Genomic DNA, 20,171 nt, shown 5'->3' with positions numbered 1-20,171 from the left:
CTGGTTTACAAAAAATGGGGTACGGGGTGGTAATAATATTTGGTTTAATGTTAAGAGTATTGGCCAGAGCATTGGAAGAGGCTAATAATAACACAAGCGTGAATATAAAATGTGCAGGTCCAAAAGAATAGAGTTGACATGCCAAAAAGTAAAGCAAAATATAAATGCACTTAAGTGGACTTACAGTAATGGGCCAGTCTCATAAACAGCACGCTACACAGTTCCTAATGTACACAAATGAGCTGATCCTATGTCCCAGTGCCTACGGGCTCATGGGACATCTGCAACGTTTTTGTGCAGTACCGACACTTAACAGAGGTTCTGCTGGCCCCGGGAACAATGATAGACAAATGGTAAATGGGTTATACTTGTATAGCGCTTTGAGTACCTTGAAGGTAGAAAAGCGCTATACAGGTATAATCACAAAGATTATTATCAAGGCTTATATAGGCAACAGACCAAACACCCCGATGCCCTCGTTAGGTCAGGATAATTACAAAAATAAAACAGATTAAAAATGGTAAATGGGTTATACTTGTGTAGCGCTTTTCTACCTTCAAGGTACTCAAAGCGCTTTGACACTATTTCCACATTCACCCATTCACGCACACATTCACACACTGATGGCGGGAGCTGCCATGCAAGGCCCTAACCACCACCCATCAGGAGCAAGGGTGAAGTGTCTTGCTCAAGGACGCAACGGACGTGACGAGGTTGGTGGAAGGTGGGGATCGAACCAGGAACCCCCACACCAAATGACATTGAGGCATATACCTGTTAAATTAGCTAAAAAAGCTAGCCTGCTAGTGTTAGCATGCTAACAGTTGCCATTAACAGAACACTAAAATATGACACTAAGGTGTATACCTGTCAAATTAGCTAATAAATGTTAACAGCACTATCTAACATGCTACCAGTTAGCATTAATAAAACACCAAATGATGATACTGAGATGCATCCCTGCTAAATTAGCTAAAAGCTAACAGGTATTATTAAACACCAAGGTGTATACCTGTCAAATTAGCTAAAAAGCTAACATGCTAACAGTTAGCATTAATAAAACACCAAATGATATTGAGGCATATACCTGTTAAATTAGCTAAAAAAAAGCTAGCCTGCTAGTGTTAGCATGCTAACAGTTGGCATTAATAGAACACTAAAATATGACACTAAGGTGTATACCTGTCAAATTAGCTAATATAGCTAGCATGCTAACAGCACTATCTAACATGCTAACAGTTAGCAATAATAAAACACCAAATGATGACACTGAGATGTATCCCTGCTAAATTAGCTCAAAGCTAACAGATATTATTAAACACCAAGGTGTATACCTGTCAAATTAGCTAAAAAGCTAACATGCCAACAGTACTATATTAACATGCTAACAGTTAGCATTAATAGAACACCAAATGACATTGAGGCATGTACCTGTTAAATTAGCTAAAAAAAGCTAGCCTGCTAGTGTTAGCATGCTAACAGTAGCAAATAAGTAGTAAATAGAGACAATCTCTTACAAATACTCTCCCAAGTTGATGCAGTGCAGTTCACCACAACTACAAACTAATTACACATTAATAGCACGACTGTAAATCACATTTGGAAGAGATGCATACATGTAATTCAGAAATCCTTAATGCTTAATAATTATTAGACCAATACTAAATGACTTACACTGCAAAAATTCAGTGTTCAAAAACAAAAAAAAATACAAAAATGAGGGGTATTTTATTTGAACTAAGCAAAATTATCTGCAAATAGAACAAGAAAATTTGGCTTGTCAAGACTTTCCAAAACAAGTAAACCTCAATAAACCCAAAAATACCTTAAAATAAGTACATTTTCACTAATAACAAGTGCACTTTTCTTGGTAGAAAAAAAAAAGAAAAAAAAAAGACATTTTTGCTCAATATGTTGAAAAATATTCTTAAATGAAGTAAATGCTATTGCCATTATCTTGACATAATGATATGCGCTGGGCATTACATTTCTTGAAACCAGCAAACTTATACTAAAAACTAGTTTTTTTTTCCTAATGGAAAGGCAACAAGGCAACCGCTTGTTACTCTCGGGGTCTCCTAGCCGCTCAGGCAAATCATATGGTCTAAAAATGCATTTTTCCATCGATAACATGACATCATCGCGCCAAGTGCGTGCTCTTTCAGTCAATTAGTGCGCATATATACAGGCCCCCGGACAAATTTTTTTTAATTGTACACATTCATCTGAATGTGCATGAACTATTTCTGTTCAAAATAGTTAGAAATGTCACATGTGAAATTTTTAAATATTAACTGTCCGTTTACTGTACAGTGCCAACTGTACTACTATATGAGTTAGGGCTGCAACTAACGATTAATTTGATAATCGATTAATCTGTCGATTATTACTTCGATTAATCGATTAATAATCGAATAAAAGAGACAAACTACATTTCTATCCTTTCCAGTATTTTATTGAAAAAAAAACAGCATACTGGCACCATACTTATTTTGATTATTGTTTCTCAGCTGTTTGTACATGTTGCAGTTTATAAATAAAGGTTTATTTTTAAAAAAATAAAAATAAATAAATAAATAAAAATTTTACAAAAAAAAGCCTCTGCGCATGCGCATAGCATAGATCCAACGAATCGATGACTAAATTAATCGGCAACTATTTTTATAATCGATTTTAATCGATTTAATCGATTAGTTGTTGCAGCCCTAATATGAGTACATATTTTCTATTGTTTCATTGAAAATAAAACCGCAATGAGACACAATTGTGTCAAAGTCATGATTTTTTTTTTTCATGCTTGAAATAAGAAATTATTACTTTAAAAAGTAGTTTTATACTTGTGAGTGTTGATGACACAGCTTTGCAACAGTTGATATTCTAGTTTCAAGCAGGTTTTACTTAATATAGGTCATCAAATCTCAGCAACAAGCTGTAATATCTTACTGAGATCATTTAGGACCAAAACCCTTAAAACAAGTAAAACACTCTAACATAAAATCTGCTTAGTGAGAAGAATTATTTTATCAGACAGAAAATAAGCAATTATCACCCTTATTTGAGATATTTAATCTTACTTAGATTTCAGTTTTTGCAGTGTACTTATATTTGTAGCAAAGTTGCTATGATGACTTGCTTTAAGGCCATGTTTTTAAATTAATTTTACTCAACTGTTATGCTTTTGAGTCCCTTAAAGGTGTGTACCAAATACGTTTGTAAACCCGCTGAAGTTACAGGGGGTCTTTTGTGGAAAATATTGAACTGTGTAAAAAAATTTCAAGTCCAGGTTCAATTTGAGGCTGTATAAAAACAGCGCCACAATCTGGTGTATTTGTCAGACAAATAATTGCACGGGCAACACAGTAGGAGACAAATGTTCACCCTCTTGTGCGCATCTGTTCAGAAGTAGAAGAGTTAGTTCAAACATGCAAACTAAAACTCTGCATATGGAGCTTTTTCTAGGTATTTAAAGACGCTGAATCATGTGACCTGAGATTTGCTTGCGCACTCGCAATTTAACAACGCCACCTGTCACCTTTGACTGATCTTCAGGATTATACTGTGATACCCAATGTCGTCTCATCCAGTTGTCTACGTAATCCAGTCATCCAAAGCCGGGGCGAGGTGAAATTCTGTCCAGTCGCGGTTTAAAAACGCTGCACAAAATGAGTCAAGTGACTCCTAAGAGGTTTTTTCTTCGCTATCGTGTACCTTTCTCCAGCCAGTTCGCTTATGACTTAGTGCTATGTTAGACATAAGTGTTTTGACTACATTCACCAGCTTTGAATTGACCGCAAAAGGAGGAGGAGTGCTGCGTTCTTGACAGCGACACCTCTGCAAGCTCATGTGAATGGAACATGCTGATGGGGTCCTCGCATAACTCAATTCGAACATAGAAAAAGTGTCAATAAGATGGTCTTGCCAAAGCTTTTGTGGAGAGAGGACTTGCGTCAAGGAAGACGATCAGATTACTTGACATTCTTTAAGTTTGACTAACTTCTTGAAAAAACTTTCCTTCGCCTGCTCGGGCTTACATGTATCAATACCACCAGATGAAACATTCATTTAGTTTGATAAATTATCCAACTGGCTTGAATGCACGTTCTTAAAAAGCTGTGTTGAATTAAAATGACGACATCACCAAATTAATAGCAGATTATTGTAATAAACTGTGTCATGTGAGTATACCTTTCAAATGTAATTAGGGCTGCAACAATTCATCGATTAAATCGAAAAAAATAGGAGCTTTGATTATTATTCTGTTGCTCGCATGATTAGTGCTCGCGCTGAACAGACAGAGGTTGGACAAACGAGAATCATTTGTCCCATGTGTGTTTCAACATTTTGGAGAGTCAGAAATAAAATAAATATTAGACATAGTCTATTCAGCAATTTGCTTTTATAATTTTATAGCTGCTGGATGACTTATGGGGTTGATTAAAATGAATTCAACTGATGCGTTTTTGGTGTTTGCTGGCATTTTTGTTAGTTGTTAGAGATGTCCGATAATGGCTTTTTTGCCGATATTCCGATATTGTCAAACTCTTAATTACCGATTCCGATATCAACCGATACCGATATACACTACCGTTCAAAAGTTTGGGGTCACCCAAACAATTTTGTGGAATAGCCTTCATTTCTAAGAACAAGAATAGACTGTCGAGTTTCAGATGAAAGTTCTCTTTTTCTGGCCATTTTGAGCGTTTAATTGACCCCACAAATGTGATGCTCCAGAAACTCAATCTGCTCAAAGGAAGGTGAGTTTTGTAGCTTCTGTAACAAGCTAAACTGTTTTCAGATGTGTGAACATGATTGCACAAGGGTTTTCTAATCATCAATTAGCCTTCTGAGCCAATGAGCAAACACATTGTACCATTAGAACACTGGAGTGATAGTTGCTGGAAATGGGCCTCTATACACCTATGTAGATATTGCACCAAAAACCAGACATTTGCAGCTAGAATAGTCATTTACCACATTAGCAATGTATAGAGTGTATTTCTTTAAAGTTAAGACTAGTTTAAAGTTATCTTCATTGAAAATAAGGACATTTCAATGTGACCCCAAACTTTTGAACGGTATATACACGGGTTATACAGTCGTGAAATTAACACATTATTATGCCTAATTTTGTTGTGATGCCCCGCTGGATGCATTAAACAATGTAACAAGGTTTTCCAAAATAAATCAACTCAAGTTATGGAAAAAAATGCCAACATGGCACTGCCATATTTATTATTGAAGTCACAAAGTGCATTATTTTTTTAACATGCCTCAAAACAGCAGCTTGGAATTTGGGAAATGCTCTCCTTGAGAGAGCATGAGGAGGTTGAGGTGGGGAGGTGGGGGGGGGGTGTATATTTAGCGTCCCGGAAGAGTTAGTGCTGCAAGGGGTTCTGGGTATTTGTTCTGTTGTATTTATGTTGTGTTACAGTGCGGATGTTCTCCCGAAATGTGTTTGTCATTCTGGTTTGGTGTGGGTTCACAGTGTGGCGCATATTTGTAACAGTGTTAAAGTTGTTTATACGGCTACCCTCAGTGTGACCTGTATGGCTGTTGACCAAGTATGCCTGGCATTCACTTGTGTGGGTGAAAAGCCGCAGATATTATGCGAGTGGGCCGGCAAGCAAAGGCAGTGCCTTCAAGGTTTATTGGCGCTCTGTACTTCTCCCTACGTCCGTGTACACAGCAGCGTTTTAAAAAGTCATAAATTTTACTTTTTGAAACAGATACCGATAATTTCCGATATTACATTTTAAAGCATTTATCGGCCGATAATATCGGCAGTCCGATATTATCGGACATCCCTAGTTGTTGTTTATTTTTTTTATTTAGGAAATATATTACCAGTGCTGCAATATATCTCTTACATGAAAAGATGTCTTTCATTGTGCATTTTCCTGCGTTTGAGTCATTCCAGAAGCACGAATGCGCTGATGATGCGATCCACAGCCTCGCGCAGAAAATTAAATGTCACAGTGCATTTGTGCACGTTTCTGTTGTCTATATTGCGATTCAGAAAAGGTGTTACAGAATATAGAATACGCTGCTGGTTCAACACATCGCACACAGGTAGAAAGAAGCATGACAAAAAGGATGTACAGAAAATGATTGTCAGTGTAAAAACCCTGTATGCACGCAAAAACCTCATTCAGATAAGGCGGTCTGCACCATTTTTCCATTGCACACAAAGTCTTAGTACAGGGGTGTCAAACTCATTTTAGCTCAAGGGTCGCGTGGAAGAAAATCTGCGCACACGCGGGACGGACTATTAAAATCATGGCATTAAAACTAAAAAACAAAGAAAACTTCAGATTGTTTTCTTTGTCTTACTTTGGTCAAAAATAGAACAAACACATTCTGAAAAAAAGAGACAAAAATCCCGGCAGTGGTAATGTTTAGATCAGTGGTTCTTAACCTGGGTTCGATCGAACCCTAGGGGTTCGGTATGTCGGCCTCAGGGGTTCGGTGGAGCCTCCGCCGCGGAGGTCAAAACACACCCGACTCATCGGGTAAATAAAAACTTCTCCCTATCGGCGTATTATGGATATGGCAACAGCAGAAGTCACACTGATTTGCAGGTGTGTAATTTGTTGTGAGTTTATGCACTGTGTTGGTTTTGTTCTTTGAACAAGGTGATGTTCATGCACGGTTCATTTTGTGCACCTGTAAAAAAACATATAACTTTGTCTTGAATTTGAAAAAAACAACATTTTATTTTTCACTAAAGAAGGGTTCAGTGAATGCGCATATGAAACTGGTGGGTTTCGGTACTTCCAACAAGGTTAAGAACCACTGGTTTAGATCCATGAAGGAAAAGAAGAAAGTGAATGAATGTTTATAACTGAATACATTTACATACGCATAAACATTTGTTTTCTTTTGTATAGTTTTTTTTAATGAATTAAGTAACGTTTATGACAACCTTTTTGCAAAACACAATATAGAATGGGAGATATAACAGGATAATGCATACATTTATCATTTGTTTTCAAAACGCTTACAAAAAAGTGGGACCCCAAAAACGTACTGTGGGACCCCATTTTTATGACTTGATGGGGTCCCTGGGACCCCATTTTGAAAATTCCTAGCACCAACACCGATGGAGTATTGGTGCTTGCAAAACAGCAGCAGGTGGCTGCTAATCAAATATCATCCATAGATAATACATTTGCGGACCGGATCTGGCCCTCGGGCCTTGACTTTGACATCTTAGTAGATCACACACAACACGCCCACCAATAGTACACCCTCTTTAATTTTTTGCACACGCTGATAAAAGCGTGATCTTAGTAAATCAGGCTTCAAATATTTTAATAATGTTGTTTTTTTCCCCAAAAAGTGGTTATTGAACAATGTATTTTCCACAAACATATGCATCAAATTAAATCCCAGTTTGACTACATAAATAAAAAAAAAGTGTGAAATAAATTGTAATGGGGCCACATCGAGAGGAGCCAGATGAGGTGGTTCGGGCATCTGGTCAGGATGCCACCCGAACGCCTCCCTAGGGAGGCGTTTCGGGCACGTCCGACCAGTAGGAGGCCACGGGGAAGACCCAGGACACTTTAGGAAGACTATGTCTCCCGGCTGGCCTGGGAACGCCTCGGGATCCCCCAGGAGGAGCTGGACTAAGTGGCTGGGGAAAGGGAAGTCTGGGCTTCCCTGCTTAGGCTGCTGCCCCCGCGACCAGACCTCGGATAAGCGGAAGAAGATGGATGAATGGAGGAGGTCAGGGGCACCCCTCACAATAAAAATATTTTTAGGGCCCCAATTTAGCCCTTGCAAGCCCTACACTGGCATTAAGAACAGATTACATGACTTTTTTACTTTCATGACACCTATTTTTCATGTTGTGCATTATTTTGGGGACATTTTTTAATTAATAGGCTGAAATTAGGGGGAGTGGAAGCATGACTTACCGCATTGGTGACGTCAATTTCATAAACCCGCTGAAAGGTAGATCGGTCAAAGAACACCAGCTTCCCGTTACCCTCGTCTTTCTTCACTGAGGTGCCCGTCACAATGAGCTGGTCATCTGGGCTAAAGCAGCAGTCCGTCCTGGTCGGGGGAAAATTATACGCCGTTGGATTAAAGCGTACTTTTGTCAAATCTGCACATATTGCAAATTCTCACATGGTAAAGTAGTTAGTTAGCCCATTAGCCATATTTAACGGCTTCTTGAAGTTGCGGACATCCCACATCTTCAGCGTGTCATCACCTGGAAGATAACAGAACATGTTGACAACACAGACTTGGAAAAACAGCGCTTCATTTTCAACATAAAAGTAATCTAAATATTGAATGAACGCAACCGCTCACCTCCACGTGACGCAAGGATTACGCCGTCGTACGAAAAGGAGAGGCAAGAGATGTCGGATCCTGGAATGTGGGCTTGCCGACAGTGGAACTTTGTGTGGACCTAAAAATTTAAATAAAATAACAGTTTAAGAAGTATTTCTGCATATGGCAAGAATATTAAACAATTGTTTGCATGGCAGAACAATCTGTCATAATCCCACATTTTTGGACTTTGCTATGTCATTTCCTGTGTTTTGTATCATTTCCAGTACTGGTGCTCTTGTTTTGGGAGTATGTCCGTTTCTTCCCCGAGGCAGTTACCCTGGTGAACGCTGAACAGTCACACATTGTCAGACCTGTTGCTGTGAAATTACCCTGGAAATAATCTGTCACTGTGGATGTACTAACTCATGTTCACTTCATCGTCCGTTTGCTCTATTCAACACTGCACTATTATCTTATTAACCTTGCACACAATAGTTATTTAGGTAATTGTTTATAGTCTTAGTTATGTATACAGTACAGGCCAAAAGTTTGGACACACCTCCTTAGTCAATGTGTTTTCTTTATTTTCATGACTATTTACATTATAGATTGTCACTGAAGGCATCAAAACTATGAATGTGGAGTTATGTACTTAACATAAAAAGGTGAAATAACTGAAAACATGTTTTATATTCTAGTTTCTTCAAAATAGCCACCATTTGCTCTGATTACTGCTTTGCACACTCTTGGCATTCTCTCAATGAGCTTCAAGCACACATGTGTGCCAGAAAGCAAACATAAGAACGAGCTTAAAAAGTAGATGTGTTTCTGTCAGGGGGGTTCATCTGTGGAACAGCTTGGATGATTCCTTAAAATGTTCCAGTTCCATTCACACATTTCAAAAACACTTTAAGACCAATGTCTTGAAAAAATATATCACTCTTGAATCAACACAGTAGTTAATACTATGATCAATGTTAATTAAAAACTAAATGTGGGATATAAATAATAATGGAAGTATAATTGTTTGTATATAGTATATAATTGGTAAAAAGGTTTAACACGTGTACAAGGATATTTCACATGCCTTTACGGTGTATATAATTGAACTGTGTTTATGTTGTGTACAAAGTGTATTTATAATATGTTGTGCAAAGGAAATGTCATAATTTTTGGCAGCTCATCTTGTATTCGACATTGTTTATAGGGTTAGGCGCAACAAGTGTTCAACTTCAGCCAAAACCCTTTCGGTCTGCAACATTTTCAATTTATGAATGTACAACTGTTTGTTTATGTAAAACTGTTTGTTTATTTTGTTGACCACTGACCGAAGAAATAATAAAAAATAATAAACTAAAACCATTTCAGGTGACTACCTCTTGAAGCTCATCGAGAGAATGCCAAGTAATCAGAACAAAGGGTGGCTATTTTGAAGAAACTAGAATATAAAACATGTTTCCAGTTATTTCACCTTTTTACATAACTCCACATGTGTTCATTCATAGTTTTGATGCCTTCAGTGACAATCTACAATGTAATTAGTCATGAAAATAAAGAAAACACATTGAATGAGAAGGTGTGTCCAAACTTTTGGCCTGTACTGTATATTGTTTACATGGAACACAGAGAGAACAAATCACCTTCCCTGTGTGTTTATCATACATGAAGCTGATTCTGATTAAAACAGCACACCGGTTTTTCATTGTTAACTACTTCTAGTCAGTTCCACCTTCTTCCCTCTTTCAGTGCTAGTTCGTCTGTATGCCAAAGTGTTTTGTTGCATTCTGAGTTCCTGCTAGACCTGGGCTACTTTACGTCTGCCTAATGCTTAATAAAGGGACCTCCTGCTTGCACTTGACCTGCCTTCCCTGCATTCTGGGATCACTCCAACAGCCAAAATGCGGCATTTTCACAGGGGACCAAACAGGACATACCACCAAAACAAGAGTACCAGGACAGGAAATGATACCAAACACAGGAACAAAAGTCCAAACTGTTATGTGGGATCATGACTCAATCTTTATCAATGTGACGCAAAACAAGTAACTCACTGTCCAAAAATCTTTGAGTCTAATTGTACGACTGACAGATGCATCTAAACTGTTCCTCTCTCACACGCACACACACACCTAAGTGCGGGTTAGACATTGTGTGTAAGTGCGAAGGTGTGCTGCTCCACACTGGAAGTAACCCAAAACAAACACACACACAAATACAAATGAACACCAGTAGAAACCAAGCTGCACAGTGTGAATAGTGAAGGATGAGAAAACCTAAAGCTGGCAATGGTTTTGATATCACATAATTACTCTCTAATTAGAAGCATGCGGTTTCTTTTCCAGGCTCCTACATCAAATAATCACCAAGGACCTTTATTAACCGAGTGCTAATTAGCTCCTCCAGAGGATGCTTGGTTGTAGGAGTACTGAACGGCGCGGAGATAACGGCGATCGATCATTACAAGACGCGGGTGAAGCAATAGTTTGGTGAGGCAGGCGTGCTAACACCCGAGCAAACATAACCTTGGTTTATACAGCTACAATTTCATTAATTCTCAACACAATGCAAACAAACCGGTGAAAAGAGAATGGAGCAATAGCGTGGCTTTTTTTGTGTGTCTCAGAAATGTGGATAAGGAATTTTAAGTGCACAAAGTGTGAAAGACAGATAAGATAGAGAAGTATAGAGAGAGGGAGAGAAAAGTGGGGAGAGTGGAGTGTGAGGTGAAAAAGTGATGTGCCCTCGCGATACACAAGGGAATTGAGGTCGTATCTGGCTTGTAAGTAAATGGACTCAGGTTATTAACTGGGACAAGATAACGGTGTCACCTTGAACTGTAGATAACCAGGATTCCACTTTTTAAATGCTTGGCCTTGGACACTTTTGTCTTCGAGGATTATTAGATTTTCCCCCCATCATCGTTTTACCACAGACTCTCATCCATTTTGACGTTCCGTCTTTATCTACATACTTTCTTCACTTCGCTGTACTTAAGAGTTTAACATAATAAAACAGCATTGTCAAATCTTAAGGCAGGTGTGGAACACTGAAAAGTAAAGCTTAAAGCAAGTCACACACAAAGTACTCAACCCCTAAGAGCATAAAATGAACGTACCCAGGTCTTACTCAAAGTAACCCTCGCTCTGGTGTATAATGAACACAATTCATAAACATACATCCATGTCTTTATGTTTAACCAGGAAGCCAAGTTATGAGAACTTGTTTGACCCCGGTCTTCCATCAGTATCCTCTTTCTAAAATGAATACCATCTGCGGTTTGCACTCGCTGCGTTTAAGCTCCTCTTATGTTGTCGTCTTGCGCGAGGTTAAGCTAACTTTAGTGTTCCTTTTTTTTTTTTTTTTTGCACCACCAAAGAAAGAGCAGTCTTTCCTGCACACCTGTTGAAATGTTTAAGGGGATACTCGTGTGGCAGATAAATACGATGCTGCATAAATTGTACACATTTGATATATAGAGACAACTAATGACAGCCGGTGGAGAACAAACTTACGTATGTCAAGGCTACACATACTTAAACTTCAAAATCTGCTCCAGTTCTAGAGGGCGGAAATACTCATTACAAAGAGGGCGCCAACTGCCAGGTCAATTTTATTTGTATAGAATTTAAGAGATATTAGAGCAGGGATGTCAAACGTAAGGCCCACGGGCCTAGCAGGTTTCATCTGGCCCGCGGGATGACTTTGCTAAGTGTAAAAATGAGCCGAAATTTTTGAATGAAAGAAACTGCTGCTCTAAATGTGTCCACTGGATGTCGCTGTAGCAATTATTTGTATCTTTGAAGATGATGCTACATACTGTATGTAAAAAAATATATAAACCACATGTTAGTGCACCAGTCGAGGAAAATGAGCAAACTACATAAATAATAGAGATGTCCGATTATATCGGACTGCCGATATTATCGGCCAATAAATGCTTTAAAATGTAAAATGTATGACTTTTTAAAACGCCTCTGTGTACACGGACGTAGGGAGAAGTACCGAGCGCCAATAAACCTAAAAGGCACTGCCCAGACACATAATATCTACGGCTTTTCACACACACAAGTGAAAAGCATACTTGGTCAACAGCCATACAGGTCACACTGAGGGTGGGCGTATAAACAACTTTAACACTGTTACAAATATGCGCCACACTGTGAACCCACACCAAACAAGAATGACGAACACATTTCGGGAGAACATCCGCACCGTAACACAACATAAACACAACGGAACAAATACCCAGAACCCCTTGCAGCACTAACTCTTCCGGGAAGCTACAATATACACCCCCCGCTAACCCGCCCCCCCCACCTCAACCCCGCCCCCCAAACCCCGCCCACCTCAACCTCCTCATGCTCTCTCAGGGAGAGCATGTCCCAAATTCCAAGCTGCTGTTTTGAGGCATGTTAAAAAAAATAATGCACTTTGTGACTTCAATAATAAATATGGCAGTGCCATGTTGGCATTTTTTTCCATAACTTGAGTTGATTTATTTTGGAAAACCTTGTTACATTGTTTAATGCATCCAGCGGGGCATCACAACAAAATTAGGCATAATAATGTGTTAATTCCACGACTGTATATATCGGTATCGGTTAATATCGGAATCAGTAATTAAGAGTTGGACAATATCGGGATATCGGATATCGGCAAAAAAGCCATTATCGGGCAGCGCTAATAAATAACATCCTGTAATTTGATTTAGATATTGTTTGTTTTATCTTGATAGATTGAAAATTAACACCAATGAGTTGACTGATGAACATTATCACATCATTTATTCAGAAAGTATAAATAACGACAAATAAAAATGGAATAATATTAACCGCAACATGTAAGTGTAAACAAACCCCCAACATTATGATTTGTACATTTTCAGAACGTGCTTGTTCTATTTTTAAACAAAAAAAACAAAGTTGTCTTTATTTTTAAGTTATCGTGCCGTGATTTTACCAGTCCGGCCCACTTGGGAGTAGATTCTTCTCCATGTGGCCCCCGATCTAAAATGAGTTTGACACCCCTGTATTACAGTATCTCAAAGCACTTCTAAAACCGAACAATTTATTGACATAAGTTAAGGAAAAACTATGATAAACAGCCAAGACTGCATCAACCACCGCAAAATCTACATGATAAATATGTTTGGTCAGCCCCCCACTTGGCCCGCTGTAAATAAACTATAATGGCAAAAAGTCACAATAAATTCCTTAACCCACACCAATGTGTAATTGTGTACGTCAACTCTGCTGCTCCGGCCGTGCACAAAAGGGTCAAAATCTGTGTTCCTCTAACAAGTGCACCACATGGTGGCGCCGTATTCAAGTTTAATAATAGCAAGTTGGATTGGCTTGAAATTTCTCACACAGCTCAATATGTTCCATGAAACAGCCTTCTTGTCTCTCATGGACACACACCTGTTGTTGTTGACTTTGGACTAGCGACTGCACGAACATCAAGGCCGCGGAACAGAGACACACTGCAGGCTTACACACAAACATGCATCCACAAAAATATACGCCACACACATACATACCCCCCCCCCAATCCAACGCCCTCGACACAAATCCTATAGGGGTGATGAAAGGATGGTCAGCGCCTGAGAGCTGCAGCCTACCACCATGACCCCGCACTCCCTTCCCTCTGTTGCTAGATATCTCGAGATGTATGTTGTAATATGTATATGTGCTTTGCTATGGAGGTTTTTTCCCACTCCAGACTGGGCCCTCTTAGGAGCCCATTCTAGATTGTATTGTTTTACTCATCCTTCCCCAGCGTTTTACCCTTTTCCCCCATCTTTTACGGGGCGCCTTGTGGCGACCCAGCAGCGTTCCTGTTCTGTAACCCTGTACACTGTTTGTTTGTCTAATCGTGAACGGGTTTGTGCTGAAAACAAAGTTTCTTGTACTTGTGCAATGACAATAAAGACCCATCCTATCCTCCTATCCCCTACCCTAGTGACGTAAAAGGGAACTGCACTTTTTGGGGAATGTTGCCTAAAATTCACAATCCTTATGAGAGACAAGAACACACGTTTGTTTGTTTTTTGCATTTCACTTATAAGTGTAGGTGGCTAGCAATGCTGCTAATGGGAAGAATCCATTCTGCCACTGACTCACTCCGAAAATGCATCCAAAAAACGCCAACTATACTATACTGTAACCTGCATAATAACCAAATTATAGCGACATTGTTATTGTGAAAGCAAACACTGAGGTTCTGCTTTTAGCGTAGTAACACAAAGCCTTGCTACGGCACGGTGAAGCACCAGCAAGAGGAAAGCCAGCTTTTGCGTCAGCAGCTGAATGGCTTTTGAGTTTGTAATGCACAACACAATGCAACTGGACACTAATCTTTACTGACTGAAAAACATGAACGATCGTATTACAGTATCTGTAAAGTATTAGTCCACATTTCATGTTTTGTTTGCACAAATCCCAAAACCAGTCAAGTTGGCGCGTTGTGTAAATTGTACATAAAAACAGAATAAAATGATTTGCAAATTCTTTTCAGCTTATATTTAATTGAATAGACTGCAAAGACAAGATACTTAACGTTCGAACTGAAAAACGTTATTTTTTGCAAATATTAGCTCATTTGCAATTGATCTTTCTGTGTGGAGTTTGCATGTTCTCCCCGTGACTGCGTGGGTTCCCTCCGGGTACTCCGGCTTCCTCCCACCTCCAAAAACATGCACCTGGGGATAGGTTGATTGGCAACACTAAATAGGCCCTAGTGTGTGGATGTGAGTGTGGATGTTGTCTGTCTATCTGTGTTGGCCCTGTGATGAGAAGGCGACTCGTCCAGGGTGTACCCCGCCTTCCGCCCGAATGCAGCTGAGAATTTGATGCCTGCAACATGTTTCAAAAAAGCTGGCACAAGTGGCAAAAAAGACTGAGAAAGTTGAGGAATGCTCATCAAACACTTATTTGGAACATCCCACAGGTGAACAGGCAAAATTGGGAACAGGTGGGTGCCATGATTGGGTATAAAATCAGCTTCCAAGAAATGCTCAGGCATTCACAAACAAGGATGGGGCGAGGGTCACCACTTTGTCTACCAATGCCTGAGCAAATTGTTTAAGAACACAATTTCTCAACCAGCTATTGCAAGGAATTTAGGGATTTCACCATCTACGGTCCGTAATATCATCAAAAGGTTCCGAGAATCTGGAGAAATCACTGCACGTAAGCAGCGAGGCTGAAAACCAACATTGAATGGCCGTGACCTTCGATCCCTCAGGCGGTACTGCATCAAAAACCGACATCAGTGTGTCAAGGATATCACCACATGGGCTCAGGAACACTTCAGAAAACCCCTGTCAGTAACTGCAGTTCGTCGCTACATCTGTAAGTGCAAGTTAAAATGCAAAGCGAAAGCCATTTATCAACAACACCCAGAAACGCCGCCGGCCACACAATACCTCAATGCTAACGAGGGGAAATTACACTTCAACGACTGTCGTTGGCTTTGACAGTTCGGATTGCTGCATTAAAAGAGTTTTTCTCACAACGATAGGGCGAAACCGTCCTTGCCCAGGCACACCCTCCTGGTTTTGGAGCATAAATATTTTGGACTAGATCTGAGCAATCTAAGTCTATGAGCACGAACTGATGAAGCCTACTCGGATGAGCGGCGAAACGTCTTCTAAGACAAACCCAACAGTCCAGTTGCGATCAATTCAGTGCCCTGAGATTTGTTAAGTCATCTTCTCTTGTTCTGGTTTTTGAAATGACGAACTTGACGCAGCGGCCACTCTCTCCCCAAGCTTGGAAGTTTTCTTCCGAGTACAGAGTGAGGCAGAAAGGGTATCTCGATTCTTCCGTATGTTTTGCATGTCAGGAAAAATTGACAATAAAGAATCTCTGATATCTCAACGTATTTGAAGTCAAGCACATGTGAGAAATATTAGCAAGATTGCTTGGGAAAAAAAATGGCTTCCATTAATGCAAACCACTTTTCGGGGGCATGGGCAAGAAATAGCAACTAATTGCCCATAATTCATTCACTTTGGGTTTGAGGATTTCTATTACAGGAATACTGGAACGTCTTACAAAGTCGTTTGACTGCAACCCATAGGGGTCGCCAAAAATGTCATTTATTTAACGGGGTAGTGTTTGTATTGTTTGACTCACCCTGAAAACCAACAAACTGAATTAAGTAAAATCCTAGAAGAGAGTTCTCTATTATAACTTTCATTATCAGATTATTATTGTGAGTGCAAATTTCTGTTTATTCTCTTTGTTGTCTATTGTGTTCTGTGTCTGCTAATTGCAGATGTTTGTTGTTCCCAGGTCTATCTTGTAAAATAGATATTGATCTTAATGAATGAATCTGGCTTCCTGTTCCACTCAGGATTGAATACTAAGTCTTCCTACTAAACCACCAGTGCCTCCATGGAAATGCCCCCCTCTACCTCAAAGAACTACTCACCCCCAAATCCTCCACACTACACCTCCGCTCCGGACAGGCTAACCTCCTCCAACCTCCGAGGACAAAGTTACAAACAATGGGAGACCGGGCTTTCTGCTCCGCCGCTCCCAGTCTATGGAACGCTCTCCCTGACCACCTGAGGGCACCACAGACTGTGGATGATTTTTAAAAAAGGCTTAAAAACCCTTCTTTTTTTAAAAAAAGCCTTTTTTTAGATATGTGCATACCGTATTTTTCGGACTATAAGTCGCAGTTTTTTTCATAGTTTGGCCGGGGGGTGCGACTTATACTCAGGAGCGACTTATGTGTGAAATTATTAACACATTACCGTAAAATATCAAATTATATTATTTAGCTCATTCACGTAAGAGACTAGACGTATAAGATTTCATGGGATTTAGCGATTAGGAGTGACAGATTGTTTGGTAAACGTATAGCATGTTCTATATGTTATAGTTATTTGAATGACTCTTACCATAATATGTTACGTTAACATACCAGGCACGTTCTCAGTTGGTTATTTATGCCTCATATAACGTACGCTTATTCAGCCTGTTGTTCACTATTTTTTATTTATTTTAAATTGCCTTTCAAATGTCTATTCTTGGTGTTGGGTTTTATCAAATACATTTCCCCAAAAAATGCGACTTATACTCCAGTGCGACTTATATATGTTTTTTTCCTTCTTTATTATGCATTTTCGGCCGGTGCGACTTATACTCCGGAGCGACTTATACTCCGAAAAATACGGTACTAGTTCTAGCTATTAGGCTGTTCTAGTTTTAATTTGTATTTATTTTTATTATCTTTTTTTTTTTTAATACACCGTAGCACTTTGAGGTCGTTTACTCAATGTAAAGTGCTTTTTTCAAATAAAATCTATTATTATTATTATTATTATTATTATTAATGAGACTGCCTGGTCAAATAAAAATTTAAAAACAAGTAATTAAATGTAAAGCGTTGAATAGTCTTTAAAATGTAATAATCACTGTCAATCTGAGTTGGCGCCAGTGATAGGCAGCCACATACACCCTCCACGAGCTATTTCTAGCTCATATACTGTTGTTGTGAAAGCCTGAGCGTTTATTTACTATCCCGTTGTTGGCCGACGCTGCTGGATGCCGGGGCGTTTGCTTCCTGTGATAAGCTACGCTGACGACTCTTGAAACCGGATTCCCATACACTGTTCGAAACCCTCTAGCACCACCGTGTGAAAACTTCTGCGAGCCGTGTCCTTCTCTCTTAGCATCGGGCTAAATTGCCCCCGTGGTCTTTTGCGTGCTGGTGTGTCATTTACATGCTGTACATAGAAGCTGATGCACCCGCAGATCGACGGAGAGAGCTGATAAATAACTGAGGGAACGGCGCATCGGGTTTCACCCCCGCGCCGCCAGTGATACCAGTCAACCGCAGGGCCAACTGTTCTTGCCAAGTTATCCGAGTATCATTATATGAATACCGCGAGGCTCTGTCTTTCCCTCCCACCGCTCCCCCTGCTCACCACATCAAAACCTTTACAAGCGCACACACCTACGAAAGATTCAACGACGGCCACTGTGCAGCCAGTAATGACATCTCACGCTGACCTTTGTTACTTTCTGAGGGGATCAAGTGGCAAAACCGCAGCGCTGAACAGCTGCTCGGACCTTTCATGGCAGTCAACAAGTGCTGATAGTGAGGCAGCAGATATGCATGAGTGTGTTGAAGTATCACCCCGGAGTCTGACAGCGTGTCCCCTTTACAAATCTTCTCTTGCCTACTTTTTCTGCACGAGTTGCAGACATCAGGCACGATCCTGGCTCTTGCGATTGGGTCTTATGTCTGAAGGGTACTTTCCAGGCAGAACAGCGAATCTGAGTGATGCTGATTGGTAGAAGACAAGTAGAATACAACTTAAAGGCCTACTGAAATGATTTTTTTTAAATTTAAACGGAGATAGCAGATCCATTCTATGTGTCATACTTGATCATTTCGCGATATTGCCATATTTTTGCTGAAAGGATTTAGTAGAGAACAACGACGATAAAGGTCGCAACTTTTGGTCGCTGATAAAAAAAAAGCCTTGCCTATACTGGAAGTAGCGTGACGTCACCGGAGGAAGGGCTCCTCACATTTTCTCATTGTTTACAATGCAGCGAGAGAGATTCGGACCGAGAAAGCGACAATTACCTCATTAATTTGAGCGAGGATGAAAGATTTGTGGATGAGGAAAGTGAGAGTGAAGGACTACAGTGCAGTGCAGGACGTATCTTTTTTCGCTCTGAACGTAACTTAGGTACAAGGGTTCATTGGATTTTACACTTTCTCCTTTTTCTATTGTGGATCACGGATTTGTATTTTAAACCACCTCGGATACTATATCCTCTTGAAAATGAGAGTCGAGAACACGAAATGGACATTCACAGTGACTTTTATCTCCACGACAATACATCGGCGAAGCTCTTTAGCTACTGAACTAACGTGATAGCATCGGGCTCAAATGCAGATAGAAACAAAATAAATAAATCCCTGACTGGAAGGATAAACCGAAGATTAACAATACTATTAAACCATGGACATGTAACTACACGGTTAATAATTCCCAGCTTGGCTAAGCTTAACAATGCTGTTGCTAACGACGCCATTGAAGCTAACTTAGCAACGGGACCTCACAGAGCTATGATAAAAACATTAGCGCTCCACCTACGCCAGCCAGCCCGCATCTGCTCATCAACACCCGTGCTCACCTGTGTTCCAGCGATCGACGGAAGGACGAAGGACTTCACCCGATCATCCGTGCGGTCGGCGGCTAGCGTCGGCTAGCGCGTCTGCTATCCAAGTCAAAGTCCTCCTGGTTGTGTTGCTACAGCCAGCCGCTAATACACCGATCCCACCTACAACTTTCATCTTTGCCGTCTTCATTGTTCATTAAACAAATTGCAAAAGATTCACCAACACAGATGTCCAGAATACTGTAGAATTTTGAGATGAAAACAGAGCTTTTTTGTATTGGATTCAATGGGGTACCAATACTTCCGTTTCAACGATTGACGTCACGCGCATACGTCATCATATATAGACGTTTTCAACCGGAAGTTTAGCGGGAAATTTAAAATTGCACTTTATAAGTTAACCCGGCCGTATTGGCATGTGTTGCAATGTTAAGATTTCATCATTGATGTATAAACTATCAGACTGCGTGGTCGGTAGTAGTGGCTTTCAGTAGGCCTTTAAGTGTTGCTAGCTTTTGAAAAAAGATCTCAAGAACCATTACATCTCATAAGAAAGAATACTATAGAAATTAGACTTGAATAGAGTATTCAGTATGGGTTCATGATAAATATCAGACAGGTAAGAGGAATTATGACACCATACAGATAAATCTATCTCAGATTGTATCTGTAGTTATCATTACGTATATGTATTGTTGCATTCGAACAAGCTCCTCTCTGCAAGCCCACCCCGCATTT

At 39.9% G+C, this 20,171-nt stretch overlaps 1 protein-coding gene across 2 annotated transcripts in view; it reads right to left on the bottom strand.

Annotated features, from left to right (window-relative positions):
* Positions 1-20,171, bottom strand: part of LOC133638829 (WD repeat-containing protein 70) — a 99,745-nt gene that overhangs the window by 33,634 nt on the left and 45,940 nt on the right. For both annotated transcript variants that reach the window (XR_009823691.1, XM_062031812.1), the window contains exons 11-13: positions 8,320-8,419; positions 8,134-8,218; positions 7,920-8,058 (exon numbers count right to left, since the gene is read on the bottom strand). Coding sequence is in view for 1 of the 2 variants with exons in the window: in XM_062031812.1 (XP_061887796.1) it covers positions 7,920-8,058; positions 8,134-8,218; positions 8,320-8,419 (324 nt within the window). In the remaining variant the exon portion in view is untranslated. The remainder of the gene's footprint in view (positions 1-7,919; positions 8,059-8,133; positions 8,219-8,319; positions 8,420-20,171) is intronic.

This window comes from Entelurus aequoreus, linkage group LG21, assembly GCF_033978785.1.
Source record: "Entelurus aequoreus isolate RoL-2023_Sb linkage group LG21, RoL_Eaeq_v1.1, whole genome shotgun sequence".
Lineage (NCBI taxonomy): Eukaryota > Metazoa > Chordata > Actinopteri > Syngnathiformes > Syngnathidae > Entelurus > Entelurus aequoreus.
The sequence above is the reverse complement of the archived record's forward strand: the minus strand, read 5'-3'. Positions and strand labels throughout refer to the sequence as shown.